The sequence below is a fragment of the Saccopteryx bilineata genome, chromosome 10, assembly GCF_036850765.1.
Source record: "Saccopteryx bilineata isolate mSacBil1 chromosome 10, mSacBil1_pri_phased_curated, whole genome shotgun sequence".
In the NCBI taxonomy this organism is placed as follows: Eukaryota; Metazoa; Chordata; class Mammalia; order Chiroptera; family Emballonuridae; genus Saccopteryx; species Saccopteryx bilineata.
The window spans coordinates 5975000-5989514 of NC_089499.1; the positions used below are offsets into that span (position 1 = coordinate 5975000).

A 14515-nucleotide genomic window follows, 5' to 3' on the forward strand; every position below is an offset into this window, starting at 1 on the left:
CCTATCCAGTGGTGCGGTTGGTGCCATGACTGAGACCACCCAGGAGTGACATCAGCCTGGCCTGAATGAGGTGACCCAAAGCCAGGGAGGATGTGAAGGGCACCTCAACACCCATTGTGGAGGAAGATATTGAAGGTCCTGGTTGGAGCAATCATTTCCCAGGCTAGCCTTCCAGCCCCAACCCCAAGTTCCGTATCTGGGGAGTCACTCCTGTCAGCAGCCAAGAGGACCCAGGCAGGGAAGATTCAACATGGCAAATGTTTGAAGATGACCCTTCTCAGAATGGGGTCATAAGGCTCACTGAGAGGCCTGGGTTGGGTGGAGCCCTTCTCCAGACATTGAGAAGCCTACCTAAGTCTGCCTTTTAGATACTGGCCTCAGGGTTTGTGAGGGGCACGGGGCAAGCACTGGGTCTGTGTGTCTCCCTGACAAGGGACAGAGAAATGTCAAGGAGTCCTTTGGAGTTTCTTGCTGGCAGTTCTCAGCCTCCTCCACTAAGGGGCTAGGTCTGGTCAGCCCCCCGCCGGAGAAGCACAGGCAGTGTAGGGTTTTATTATCTTGGCGTCCGTCTCCAGCTGCCCCCCTGGGCAGGGGCTAGGTTTGTACTCCCGCGTCCCAGCCCAAGCCACCGGCAGCCATTCTGCTGGCAAAGTGTTTGAGGGCGATACAATAGAAGAAAGCAGATTCCACACCATGCCATAGGTGGCCTTTACAGTTTGGGAAGTTCAATGCCACACAGAAGGGGCAGATTGGGCCAGCCACCCTGGACCAGACTTGAGGATGCGAAGGCTTTGGCCCTGCAGGAGTGGAGGCTGGGGTGGGAAGGAGATTCTGCCTGGGTGGTCTGCAGCCCTCACTGGCCACTTGTACACACATGCCCCCCCCCATGTGTTTACTACTAGCTAGGGAGTTCTAGTCTGTAGTGCAGCTGGCCTTAGCAACTGCCCACTTGGTTTTTCCAAGAGGGTTCCACCCTTTGGGTCCTATGCAGCTCCAGGAATCAGGTTTTCCCTACATCACCTACTCCCTAGCCCCTACAATGGGCATTGGAAGGCCCCTCTGATCCCTGTTGCCCAGTCAGTTTGAGGGCCTAAGGGAGACTTTGAGAGTCTGCCCGAGGTCGGGCAGGCCAGTGCCAACCCTTGTCCACTCGCCTTCGCGTGGGATTCCGGCCTCAGGATCCGCCAGGGTCGGGGCGGAGCCGGCGGAGGGAGGCCCCGCCCCCAACCCGCCCCCGGCCCGGGGTGCGAATCCGGTGCGGGCGAGCGGCGGGAGATGCTAGAGGTTCGCGAGCCCAAGCGGCTGCAGCTGGCGCCGCGTCTGCCCCCAGTGCCAGGAGCGGATTCTGCCCGCCGCCCCTGGAGCCCTTGGCGCCCTCACTGAACCCGCGATCGCTTCCTCCCTGTGATCGACCAGCGCTGCAGGTGCGGGGTGGGCCGGGCGGGGGGCGCTCCCCTAACGCAGGTTGTGGTGTTGGGGGATTGGGTCTCTGGCGCGAGGTTCGGGTCGCCGAATGTGCGGGGGCCCGGCGAGGACTTGGAGCCCCGGCGGGGGCAGAGCACGCGGGCTCTGCAAATCCGGGGGTCGGCGTCGGGGGTTGGGCTAAAGTTCCCTGTCACCTCTGATGGCTCGAGGGTCCCAGGGGAAGCCTCTGAGAATTTAAGTCCAGGCGAATCTCCTCTACCTGTCCCCCCACTCCCTTGTGTACCCCCGTTCCCCCGTCTTGCTAGGCTCCTCATGGTAAAAAACATTAACCCTCAAACATTCGTGGTGCTTCATGGGGGTAGGGCCGAGGGCTGAGAGGTCCCTCCTGACTCCCAGAGCCTCCAGCCCCTCCCAACCATCCGGGCCCCCTCCCTCCCGCGCAAAGCAGTCACTCATTTCCATGACAACGGATAGTTTTTTTATGGACAACAACCTGGAGGGGGGCTGGGTGGGGCTGCCGGACCCCGAGGAAGGGGCTTCAAACCCCTGGGGACCAGCAGTCCTAGCCAAGATCTAGCTTCCAAGCCTTAACTTGGGGCTCTGCGGGGGATCCAGAGCACCCGCCCAGCGGTGGGGGTGGGGGACGCACATGTTTCTGCTGGGAGGTGCGGGGCTTGGTGCTCACACGTGTGCCTTCCGCATGTGTGTTGCTGTGCCAGCGGGGGCGAGTCAGCAGCCCTGGGGAAGGGGGTCAGGGTGGCACCGCGGTGGGAAGCAGGGCCTGGGGCTGAGGGGAGGCAGACAGCCAGCAGGTGAGTTTCTGCCTTCCCCAGCCTGTAGCGTCTGGCAGAGACCCTAGGCTCTCCCAGCCCCCCACTGCTCTACAAAATGCTTTTGTCCGCACCCCCTAAGCAGAGCCTGCTCCGCCAGCTTCCTTCTCAGGGAGCAGGCCCTCTCTCCCTCACCAGAAGCTCAGGCTGCAGCATCCAGCCTCGGCACTGCCAGCCTCCTCCAAAGCCCAGGCTTGGAGCTCCCCCAGGACCACCCGTGGAGACCTGGTGCCCCCTCCCCAGTTGATTCCTGTCAGCTTTAGCCACCTGCTGGGTCCCACCCAGTTTTCTCAGCTAGGATACTGGCGTCTCCATGTCTCTGAGTCAGGATGGACCCTGGAGGGGGCAGGCTCTCCCTTTCTTTTACAGCGTGTGGTGTGGACCCCCAGGCACTGTCGGGTGTCCTTCCCGTACCTGCTGCGAGCCCTCCTCCCCAGCCTCTGTTCTGTCCACCACTCACTAGGAGACAGCCAGGGCGTGCCCTGGGAGAAGGCCCCCGAGTCTGTGATCTCCATGCAGGGAAACTGAGGCAAGGGAATGTGGGCTGCGCAGTTATCCCGGTTTTAGATCGCTTAGGGTGCTGTATCTGGTTCTCTTGACAGAATGCACTGTTGGGAGGGGGACAGCCGTGGCAGGGAATTAGGCTGAGCTGCAAGAGGGGCCCTGGGGACTGAAGGCCTGCAGAGGACAGCGGAAGGGAAAGGCGTGTGGCTGGGGGGTCCTGGCAGAGCTGGACCAGCTGAGAGGACGGGCTGTCAAGGGAGCAGCCGGGTCTTCACGCGTCAGTTCCACACCCCACGCTTGTACATTCCACACGTGGGAACTGTCTCGCCTCAGCTGAGCTGACTCCAGGGAGAAGGGCTGAGGAACTGCTTTGACTTAGGGGATGGCAACAGCTGGCCTCCTCCCCAGGGCCAGGCTGTGCCTCCCACACCAGGTTAGGTGCCTGTCTGGAGGAGACGGGAGGGGCAGGAACCAGGGCAGCTCCTAGCGCAGGTGTTCAGAGCCCATGGCTATGGAGGCCTTAGGGCTCCACTGGGCATCCACAGGCCCATTCCGAACCCCCTGCCCACCCTCCCCTCCTGTATCCTTTCTACTCGCCACCTCTGCTCCTCTTCTGCTCCAGGCTGTGCCTTTGTCTCCCTGTGTCACTGCCCCACTCTCTCTTTTTAAAGGTCTCTCCATGATGGGGACCCAGGGTCACAGAATCCATGGGGAAGGAATCCGGCCAAAGCCTCAGGGAAATCTTCGAAAAGGGGTTTGGGGAGCACCTCTCTGCTCCCCCTCCCCTTGTTTTAAAACTTTCATCACCATAGCAACCCTATGTTCTCTGAGCCTTTTCCTGCATTTCCCCTCCTCCACCCAGAAGGAAGCAGGTCTCCAGTGGATTTTCCTTCAGGGATTCAAAGGTTGGGACCCCAGGTGCCTGGGATGGGTCAGTTGGCTCTTGGCTCTGCCACCATGTTGAGAACTGATCTTTCCAGAGGCCGTGCTGAACTGGATGCCCCGAGAGGAAACCCCGCTCTCCGAACTCCCTTATTAGATGGGAGAGAGTCAGCGCTAGGAATTATGGACTATGGTTTAGCTAGACCCAGAGGCCCAGCTAGAACATCTCGCTGCACATTCCCTGCAGCAGCTTGACGGTGGGTTAGAGGCTAGGCTCTGCATCCTGACACCAGACCCTGAGCATGAGGTCTCTATTTCTCCTAGTCCTGAGGGTAAGGCCTCCTGGTGCACCAGGCAGGGCTTGGCCACAGTCCCTGAGAGAGGACCCTGTGAACATTGGTAAGAGCAGGGAAGGGAAGGGGTGCCTGCAGACTGGTGTTCACAGCTGCCACTAAATCAGGAAGTGTTGCCCACAGTTGTTGGGAGGCAGCCAGAGGCTTCCTGGTCCCCTCCTAACCTGAGGTTTGCTGTAAGCTGTGAAACCCCATGTGGCAGAGAAGCAGGGTGACAGGAAACTCCTGTTTATGGCTAGGAAAAGTAGGGCCTGAACCAGGCTGAACCTGGTGGAAAGGAGAGGACAGGACTCCCACGTGGGCCTCCTGGGCCTCTGGAGCTGGCTTCTGTCCCTCTCACGCTTTCCCAGGGCCGTACTTGCCTTAGGCTGCAGTAGGGCCCCTAGAGTCCTTTCTTACCAGGACACGTACAGTCAGAGGCTTCCTCAGGATTACCTAAGGCTCGCTCGCCTGAGCCCCAGGGTTGGACTGAGCAGTGCTTGGCCTTCAGGCTCCCTGAGAACCAGCTGGAGGGCAGTGGCTCTGCATTCCCTCTGGACAGCCCCCCCAACACACACACACACACACACACACACACACACACACACACACCCCATTCAATTTCTCTGCAGAGAACACGAGACGCCATGTTTCTAGGGAAACAGCCATTCTGGGGCTCCCGTGCATTTCCGTGTCCCAGTGTAGACGTGAGGCAGAGCCTAGGTCTGTCACTGGAAGGAGAGCTCCCCACTGTTAGGTGCTGAGTCTGGGCTGTCTGGGCCCGGGAGGTGAGAAATGCAAACCCCTTTCTGCCTGGCCTTCAGTTCTGGAAGCTGTCCCTTGGCTGTACCTCCTAGCTTCGGGGCCAGCTCCCCAGCTTGTTGCAGGCAAGTGCCAGGGGCTTGGTGTATCGGCAGCCTCCTAGGCAGCAGCAGTGGGTGGCAGATGGTAGAGTTGGGGGGGGGCAAGGCAGTAATCCATAGAGCCCCCTTTCTTCTCTCTTTGTCCTGGGGCCAGGTTGGGGGTGGAAGCAAATGAGCACAGTTAGACTGGTGAGGAGGAGCAGCAACTGTCAGAGATCAGGGCAGCCTCGGTAGGAGGAGGCAGATCTGTCCCTCCCTGTCCATGAGGCTTTAGGGCATGGCTTCAGGCTGATGTGAGAGCGGAGGTCCAGCTTTCTGTGGTGAAGACAGACCTCAAAAGCTGCCCTGGGTCCCTGTGGGCACAAGTGCATGTGCATGGCCAAAAGCTGGGCTAAGATCAGGGATAGGCATGTACAAAACCTCCCACGCCACGCCTCAGAGCAAGGAGCTGTGTGTGGGGCTGGCTGGGGGGAGGTGGATGTTGTGGAAGGTATTTCGGAGAAGGGCCATTTTGAGTATGGAGCATCAGGATTGCTCTAGACAATCTGTTGCACAGACCTTATAATGTCAGAAATCACAATGATAGAAGAGGTTCTGTGCCAGCACCTAGTCCTAGAGATTCTGGTGCCAGCACCTAGCTCAGGTGGGGGCTGCTCCACAAGGAGGCCACGATGGGCAGTGCCCACACTTCCTGCCCTTGAGTGGACACTGTTGAGCTGGCAAGTCACCTGTTGTGGGATGCTTAGGTAGTTGCTGGTTTTCTTCATGTTATAAATAACTCTAGCTTGACAAATAGGATCCTGATGGGAGACTGGGAGGAAGGGCATTCCTGCCAGATGGAATAGTGTTGGCAAAGCCACAGAGCTGGGACACAGGTCCCTCTGACCCCTCCTATGGGACCCAGGACATGGCTTTGGATTCCAGCCAGGGAAGGAATCACTGCACACCAGAGGGACTGATGCAGCCCCTCCCTGGGTTGTTTGGGCGTGGGGACAGGTGGCCGGCAGGGACGGGTGGCAGGGCCTCTGCTGTCAGCGGTAAGAGTGGGATTCTAGCTACGTGCTCCTCCCCTGCAGACACAGGAGCAGGGCATAGCCATCGTCGCAAAGACACGCAGTTGGGGATGATCTTCAAAGCTTCTCTCGTTCACCTCTGCAGTGCCTCACAACATGGCTTAAGCCCCGGCTTGAAGCACGCTGATGAAATGCGCTTGCAATCCCTGAGCCCAGACAGCCCAGAGGAGGGAACCATGGAATTTGTTCCCTGATGCTGAGGCAAATTTGAGGGAAAACTTCCAGGACTGTGACCCCTGGGAAGTGGGTGGCCTCTGCCTGGGAGAGAGTGAGCAGCAGCCAGGGCTGGCCGTGGGCTGTGTGAGTCCTGGCTTTTGATCCCTGCAGGCAGAGTCCTTCTGACCCAGTCTTCTCCTCTGGTGGCAGCTGCCTCCCCTCTCTACGACCCTGTGGCTGTGAGTGACTGCAGGGAGGGCGTCTCGGCTGTCAAGGCCAAGCCCAGGTCCTGTGAGCAGCAAGTACTAAGCACTGTGGAAGGACAGTATGCAGCCAGGCTAGCCAGAGCAGCTTGAATGCAGTTTCGGTGCAGAGCTTGCTGGGGACACCCCAGTGTCCCCAGACCAGGCATTGTGGAGGCAGACTCTGAGTCAGGTCGGCAAAACTTCCAACCCTGTCCCCAACTCCCCATCCAGTTTACCTCTGAGCAAGGGCTATGAATGCCGTTCCTTTGGGTGATGAAGCCAGGCCACCCAGCACCGCAGGTGACGACTGGGCTGGCAGGGTTGCCGACTCATGGAGCACCGTGTTCCAAGTGCCGGAGTGCCTGGAGCCCCTTGCAGTAAGCTTCATGTGGTCCCCCTTGTGCCTGGAACACCCACCCTTGGCCTGACAGCCCAGGTCTCCTGTGGGACCCGGCAGTGAGGCAGTGGGCAGGCTTGTCTTGCTTTTCCCTGCATGCCTCCTAGCAAATCCTTCCCCTCTAAGGCCCAGCCCGAAGCTGCTTCTTCCTCAAAGCCTTTCCTTGCTTCTCTACCTGGATGGGGGTTCTCCTTCTAAGGAATCCCTCAAGCACTATGCCTGAATGTAGTATTTATTAAATCAAAGTAATCACAATAAAAATCCTAACAAAACATTAATCAAGATATAAACCTGTCCCTCCAACACCAATTCTTTGCTACAAAGAGAACTCTTACTTTCTCAGTTGTCCTTCTGAGGATTATAAACTGTACCCAAATAACAGCACCCTTTACCCACCATTCTGTCCCTTGCTTTTTCACGCCACAATGTGTCTCTCAGAGACTGTCCATAGCAGCATATTTCTATCTACTTTATTCTTTATTTTCTTATTCATTAAAAAAAATCTTCTTCATTGATTTTTAGGGGTGGAGGGAGAGAGAGAAGCATCAATTCGTTTCACTCAGTTGTTCCACCTAGTTTTGTACTCATTGCTTCTCCTACCTGCCCTGACCAGGGGTTGAACCTGCGGCCTCTGGCACATTTGGGACAATGCTTTATCCACTGAGCAACCCAGCCAGGGCTCTACTTTAGTCTTTCAAGTTGTTTTTATTATTGATTTTAGAGAGGGAGAGGAAGTGGGCAGAGGGAGACAGAAACACCAATCGTTTCTGTATGTGCCTTGACCGGTGATCAAACCAGCAAACGTTGTGTACCAGGACAATGTTCTAACCAACCGAGCTATCAGGCCAGATCTATACTTTATCCTTTTTTATGTATTTATTTTTTATTAGAGAGAGAGAAATAGGAAGAGAGAGGGAGGAGAAAGATGAGAAGCATCAACTCATACTTGCATCACTTGAGTGGTTCATTGATTGCTCCTCATACGTGTCTTGACAGGGGGAGGTGGGGTGGGGGCCTCTCCAGCTGAGCCAGTGACCCTGTGATCAAGCTGGCAACTTGCTGTTTCGAGCCAGGGATCTCAGCATCTTGGGATGCTCTATCCACTGTGCCACCACCAGCCAGGCTCTACTTTATTCTTTTTAATAGCCACCAAGTATTTTTTTAGTTTGGGTGGCCATAATTTTTATTAGCTTTTTTAAATTGTGAAATATAACAAAAATTTAGGAATGTGCCAAAGCTTTTATGACAGCTTGTATATACATTCTTACAAATTCCTAGAAAGCTGTGAAACCACCACTTAGGTTCAGGAATAGGCCCAGCAGAATCCCCCCAGGTGTACTGGGTCAATCACAACTCCTTTCTTTCTCCGAGGGACTCATGGTGTTTATTTCCTAGCTTTGTAGTTTTCCCAGTATGTTTATATCCTTAAACAGCACATGTTAGAACTTTTTATTGATTCTATAATTGATAACTTATAGATTATATAATCACACAATTGTATCTTTTCCACTCAACACTGTGTTTGTGAGCCTTGGTTGGATAACTCTGTTAGAGCAGTTTTTCTTTTTTAGTGAGAGAGAGTGACAGATAGGGACAGACAGACAGGAAGGAAGAGAGATGAGAAGCATCAATTCTTCATTGCAGCACCTTAGTTGTTCATTGATTGCTCTCTCATATGTGCCTTGACCAGGGAGCTATAGCCAAGCCAGTGACCTGGCGCTCAAGCTGGATGAGCCCGCGCTCAAGCCAGCAACTTCAGGGTTTCAAACCTGGGTCCTCTGTGTCCCAGGCTGTCACTCTATCCACTGTGCCACCACCTGGTCAGGCATAGAGCAGTTTTTCAACCACTGGTTAGAGCAGGGGTCCCCAAACTTTTTACACAGGGGGCCAGTTCACTGTCCCTCAGACCATTGGAGGGCCGCCACATACAGTGCTCCTCTCACTGACCACCAATGAATGAGGTATCCCTTCCAGAAGTGTGGCGGAGGGCCGCATGCGGCCCGCGGGCCGTAGTTTGGGGCACCTGGGTTAGAGCATCATCCCACTATGCAGAGGTTGCTGGTTCAATCCCCAATCAGGGCACATACAGGAACAGATTGATGTTTCTGTCTCTTTTCCTTCTTCTCCCTCTAAAATCAATAAATAAAATTAGGGAAAAAAAAACCCCAACACTGTGTTTGTGAGTTTCACCTTGTGGTTGGGTATTGCTGTAGCTACATCATTTCCACTGTTGTGTAATACTCCATTGTGTAACTTTATTATAATACATGTACAACATCACAATGTTGATGGATATTTGGGCTGTCTCTAGTTTTTGGCAATTATGAATATTGCAACTATGAGCATCCTTGTAGGAGTATCCAGACGCACAAAGATATATATTTCTGTAGGGCATATATTTAGCAGTGCTATTGCTGGTTCATAGGCTATGTTTGACTTCGATAGTTTTAGCAAACTGGTTTCTAAAGGGGAGACTTGCCTTCCTCCAGCAGTGCTCATTTTCTTCACACCTTTGTCAATACTTGGTGTCTTTAGCCTTTCAGAAATGACTATCTGATGGGTGGGAAGTGTCAGCCCCTTTCATCTGTAAAATAGCTGAAATATAAATTAAAAATTTGATCAAAAAATTTTATCAATCTTTTCAGTGTATCTATTATAAAGTGATTCCCTGATATGTAAGTTTAATACATTTTCATAAGCGGGGGCTATTGTAGTTCAGGTAGTCAAGCTGAGTGGCTGGAGGTGTGGCCAGGAAAGCAGGGATAGGATCCAAGTCGGACTACCATCTGGCCCTTCCTGCCTCAGACTCTGCCCCGGGCTTGACCTGAGCCAGGCTGGGGTCTCCCAGAGGTGACCTCTGCTGTGGGGAGCAGTGGGGAGCTGAGCCAGACCCCATCCTGCCCACAGCTCAGAGCCTGGCAATGCCGTTTGGGTGTGTGACTCTGGGCGACAAGAAGAACTATAACCAGCCATCGGAGGTGACTGACAGATATGACTTGGGACAGGTCATCAAAACGTGAGTGCCCATGACTCACGATGGTGGGCAAGGGTTGGGGGAAAGGGAGCGAAGCGCAGCCCCTGCGGAGGCCAGGGCTGAGCGGAGTGCCTGCTGCTGCAGTGAGGAGTTCTGTGAGATCTTCCGGGCCAAGGACAAGACGACAGGCAAGCTGCACACCTGCAAGAAGTTCCAGAAGCGAGACGGCCGCAAAGTGCGGAAGGCAGCCAAGAACGAGATCGGCATCCTCAAGATGTAAGCTGAGGCCCGGGGTGGGGTGGGACGGGAGGCAGCAGGGCGGGGCTTTGAGGGCAGGGGCCTCCGGCAGTACCAGCCTCTTGCCAGTTAGTCTGCAGTGGCCCACATTGGCAACTAGAGCCTCTCCGGGTTTCTCCCCGCCCTAACTAGTGGCTCCTCTCTCTGCTGCCAGGGTGAAACATCCCAACATCTTGCAACTGGTGGATGTGTTTGTTACCCGCAAGGAGTACTTCATCTTCCTGGAGCTGTGAGTGTGGGCCTGGGGTCCCCGGAGCCAGGGAAAGCCCCTTTCTCGGACCCCTGGGGTCCCACTGCCTGTGCCTTGCCCGGCCAGCTACCTGATGTAGGCAGCCTGCCCAAGTGCTCCTGCCCCACCCCTGACTTTGCCCACGCCGGGCTCAGGGGCTGGTGTCCCTCAGGGCCACGGGGAGGGAGGTGTTTGACTGGATCCTGGACCAGGGCTACTACTCGGAACGGGACACGAGCAACGTGGTGCGGCAGGTCCTAGAGGCCGTGGCCTACCTGCACTCACTCAAGATCGTGCACAGGAACCTCAAGGTGAGGCCAGGAACAAAAGGGTGAGCTGGCAGCATGCCTGGGGCTCGGTGGGCAGTGCTTTGGGGCCTTGGTGCAGCGTCTGCGGTCCTTTCCTCATGGAGTCTTTCTCTGCCCATTCACATCCCATTCCTGGCGGGAGCAGCTGGAGAACCTGGTTTATTACAACAGGCTGAAGAATTCAAAGATCGTCATCAGCGACTTCCACCTGGCCAAGCTAGAGAACGGCCTCATCAAGGAGCCCTGTGGGACCCCTGAGTACCTCGGCAAGCAGAAGAGGGGCAGGGACAGGGGTGGGAGCGGGGGCAGGGGGCAGGGTGACAGAGACTTCAAGTAGTGTCTCTGGGTCGGGGGAGGAGGTCCCCAGGAAGTGAGTGTGAATGGTCCCAGGCCTGGCAGGCCTGATATTCACCAGCTGATTGGAACTACACTTGCAGCCCCGGAGGTGGTGGGCCGGCAGCGGTATGGACGCCCTGTGGACTGCTGGGCCATCGGAGTCATCATGTACATCCTGTGAGTGGATGGGCAAACAAAGAGGCGTACAGCCAGGTGGGATGAGGGCCTGTCCCCATGGCCATCCTGGGTGACCTTGCCCTCTGGCCCTCATGCAGGCTTTCTGGGAACCCGCCCTTCTATGAGGAGGTGGAGGAAGACGACTACGAGAACCATGACAAAAATCTCTTTCGCAAGATCCTGGCTGGCGACTATGAATTTGACTCTCCATATTGGGATGACATTTCACAGGCGGGTGAGGAGGTGCTCAGTGTCTGGGTAGAGGAAGGGTTGGTGTGGGGGACCTGTTCTCACCCTCTCCTCCTGGACTCTGCTCCTACCCCCCAACCCATCCATCACCTCTAGACAGTGAGATGGGTTGCCATGCCTAGCTTTTCCCTGGCTTTGTTCCCAGCCAAAGACCTGGTCACGAGACTGATGGAGGTGGAGCAAGACCAACGGATCACCGCGGAAGAGGCCATCTCCCATGAGTGGTGAGCAAGGCTGAAGGAAGACGAAAGGAGAGGACAGGCCTCTGTCCTCCTCACACCTAGCAGCCCCCATCCATGATGCCTGGGGTCGGGGTTAGGCAGCAGCCAGAGCCCGGAGGGTTTGCCTGGTAATCCCAGGATCTTACAAGGAAAGGGCTGGACGAAGTCTCCAGGATGGTTGGACTTCAGATCCAGACACATTTGCACCCTTTCCAGGATTTCTGGCAATGCTGCCTCTGATAAGAACATCAAGGATGGTGTCTGCGCCCAGATTGAAAAGAACTTTGCCAGGGCTAAGTGGAAGGTAAGGCTTGGACGCCTCTGTCCTGGAATGATCCCAAGTGCTCCTCTGGCACCCGCAGTTTCTTGCCTGCCACACACACAGGCTTCTCTCCACCCATGGTGTAGATGTAGCTACTATCTTAAGTGGGTGTGACGAGCAGCTGGGTGCCTAGTCCTGGGATGATCAGAGGCAGCAAGGGGCACCATGGGATGGTCTGAGTTTGGCCAAAGAATGGACTCAGTTTCTGTAAGCCTTCCTCTGAGGCTCTCCCACTGTCCTCCTTTCAGAAAGCTGTCCGAGTGACCACTCTCATGAAGCGGCTCCGGGCGCCAGAGCAGTCCAGCGCAGCTGCTGCCCAGACTGCCCCAGCCACAGACACCGCTGCTCCTGGGGCTGCAGGGGGCGCTGCGGCTGCAAGTGGAGCTGCCCCGGCCCCTGGGGGCAGTGCCACAATCACAGCAGGTGGTGCTGCTCTTGCTGCAAAGAGCGATAATGTAGTCCCCGCAGACCGTAGTGCCACCCCAGCCACGGATGGCAGTGCCACCCCAGCCACTGATGGGAGCGTCACCCCCGCCACTGATGGAAGCATCACCCCCGCCACTGATGGCAGTGTCACCCCAGCCACTGACAGGAGTGCTACTCCAGCCACTGATGGGAGAGCCACGCCAGCCACGGAAGAGAGCACTGTGCCCGCCAGCCAAAGCAGTGCCACCCCTGAGCCGGCTTTGGCCCAGCCGGACAGCACAGCCCCAGGGGGCGCAATAGGCCAGGCTCCACCCTCTAGTAACGGGGAAGAGGCTGCTGGCTCTGCTGAGTCTCGGAGGGAGGAGGCCAGCTGAGTGGGCAGGCTGGGGGGGAGGCAGGGACAGGCAGGAGAGTGGAGAGTAGAGGAGGGGCTTTCACTGTATATAGAGTCACTGGCATGATGCCCTCACTCCCCCCTCCCAGTCCCTGCCTCTCAGCGTGGGGCATGTCTGGGGGCCACGGGAGAGCATCTCATCTCCTGTGCGTATGTGTGTGAGTGGTGGGCAAGCCAGAGGCAGGACCGGCCCCAGCCCCTGCATGGATTCCTCGTGGCTTTTGTCTTTTGCTAGCTTTACCAGTTTTGTTCCTTGTGGGATGCTGCTCTAGGGATACTCAGGAGGTCCCTGTTCCCCTTGCCCTCACACCTGACAATTCCCCCAGGCAGGCCCTGCAGGTCCCACCCTTTCCCAGGCCCTAAACTTGGGTGGCCTTGCCCTGAGAGCTGGTCCTCCAGCGAGGCCCTGTCAGCGGTCTTAGGCTTCTACACATGAAGGTATGTGCCTGTGGCATGCGGGCTACTCTAGGAGTGGACACAGGCTGGTACAGAGAATGCAAAAATCTAGGGCAGTATGCTTTAAGACAAGGCTGGTTGTATGGCTGGGGGCACTGCGTGGTAGCTGTGGGGATCCTCAGAAGTGAAAAAGAATGAAGAGGGTAGAAGCTTCCGTTTCTGTCCCTGGAAAGTCCCTCCCAAGACCCTTGTGCTATTTCCTGCCCGCCTGGGTCCTGCAGTGGGCTGCCCTGTGCCCTGAGTCTGTATGGGGAAGAAGGAGCAATGAGGATGTGGCAATGAGAACTGGGAGGATAGCAGGCCCAGCACCTAGTGCATCAGCCTAACTGGGTTCTTACCATGAGCCAAACAGGAAGGGCTGATATTCCCTGACTCTTCCCAGATGTCCACCTTCCAGATCAGTTTACAGTCCTCTCCATCCCAGGGGGCTGCTGCATGGCAGAGTCCCATAGTCTAATTTGGGGGTGTGCCCTTCAGGGGCAGCTTTTCTCTCTCCTACTTCAACAACAAAATAGAGAGGAATCCCCTTTACATCTGAACCACTTCTTCTACTGGGGGCTTATAGAGAGGTCCAGGCGCCTCCAAAGCCATGCTGAGTTCCTTTGCTAGGATGAGGAAGTGGAATAGGGCTCCCCAGTTTCCTGATGGAGACTCCTGGCAGGTGCCCTTTGTCAGACCCCACCACAGCCCGGGCAGGCAGCCACACTGGCCCCGGCCTCTGCTCGGCACTCTGGTGGCAGTGCTGCCCTTCTCCCTGCATGCCTGTGGGTCTGCTCTGGTGTATAAAGATCAGCAGGCTAACTGTGCCTGCTGAACCTGGCAAATAAATGTCACCCTGCCAAAGCCTCTGGCCACCCTCTCACCTTTGCTTCCTCTGTGTTACTGGGGAGGGGCTCCTGGAAGGCAGTGGGGAGGGTAGACGCTGGAAGCACATTTCTAGGTAGTGGCCTGTGCTCAGTGCCATGTGGCTTACTTGGGCTGGAAGTGCAGATCATCCTCACCACAGTGTGTTCCTCGATGGTGGTGACAGGTTCCTTTGGACTATAGCAATCCATATGGATGATGGCTCTTGTGCTGGACTTGTGCCAAGGAATAAACTTTGGGTTGCTGCCCTGACAAGTCCTGTTTAACAAGGGGTCCTTGTCTTAATGTAGGCATAGAACTAGAACCCACGAAAGCCCGGTTACCACAAGAGAGACCTTGCCGATAGGCAAAGTGAGCTTCCCTGGGCTGGGGACAGAATGCAGGGTGGGTATTGCACAGAGGTTTTATGCTGCCCTTTGCGTTGATCCTTCTTCCTGGGAACCTCCTGTGCTTTTCACAGAGGCCCAAAGGATTCACTCTGAGTGTGCTTCAGGTGGATCAAACCAGCTTTATATAATGGGGCTTTGCATAAGGTTTCACCTGGGGAGAAGGGAG

General features: G+C 56.0%; 1 protein-coding gene across 1 annotated transcript; it reads left to right on the plus strand.

Moving 5' to 3' along the window:
- The first annotated feature begins 1263 nt into the window (after nucleotides 1-1263).
- On the plus strand, nucleotides 1264-13958 carry CAMKV (CaM kinase like vesicle associated). Its single transcript, XM_066245235.1, has 11 exons — nucleotides 1264-1424; nucleotides 9615-9723; nucleotides 9826-9957; nucleotides 10133-10207; nucleotides 10380-10518; nucleotides 10661-10781; nucleotides 10953-11028; nucleotides 11127-11263; nucleotides 11423-11501; nucleotides 11715-11802; nucleotides 12069-13958. The coding sequence occupies exons 2-11, from the start codon at nucleotides 9629-9631 to the stop codon at nucleotides 12618-12620; spliced, it is 1494 nt and encodes a 497-aa protein (XP_066101332.1). The 5' UTR covers nucleotides 1264-1424; nucleotides 9615-9628; the 3' UTR covers nucleotides 12621-13958.
- Nucleotides 13959-14515: the final 557 nt, after the last annotated feature.

What these genes read in the sequence shown, in the direction of transcription:
- CAMKV (XM_066245235.1), top strand. Translation starts at nt 9,629, where the DNA reads ATGCCGTTTGGGTGTGTGACTCTGGGCGACAAGAAGAACTATAACCAG. An exon ending in TACTTCATCTTCCTGGAGCT is followed by an intron (nt 10,208 to 10,379) that starts GTGAGTGTGGGC and finishes GGTGTCCCTCAG; the next exon opens with GGCCACGGGGAGGGAGGTGT. An exon ending in TGGGACCCCTGAGTACCTCG is followed by an intron (nt 10,782 to 10,952) that starts GCAAGCAGAAGA and finishes CTACACTTGCAG; the next exon opens with CCCCGGAGGTGGTGGGCCGG.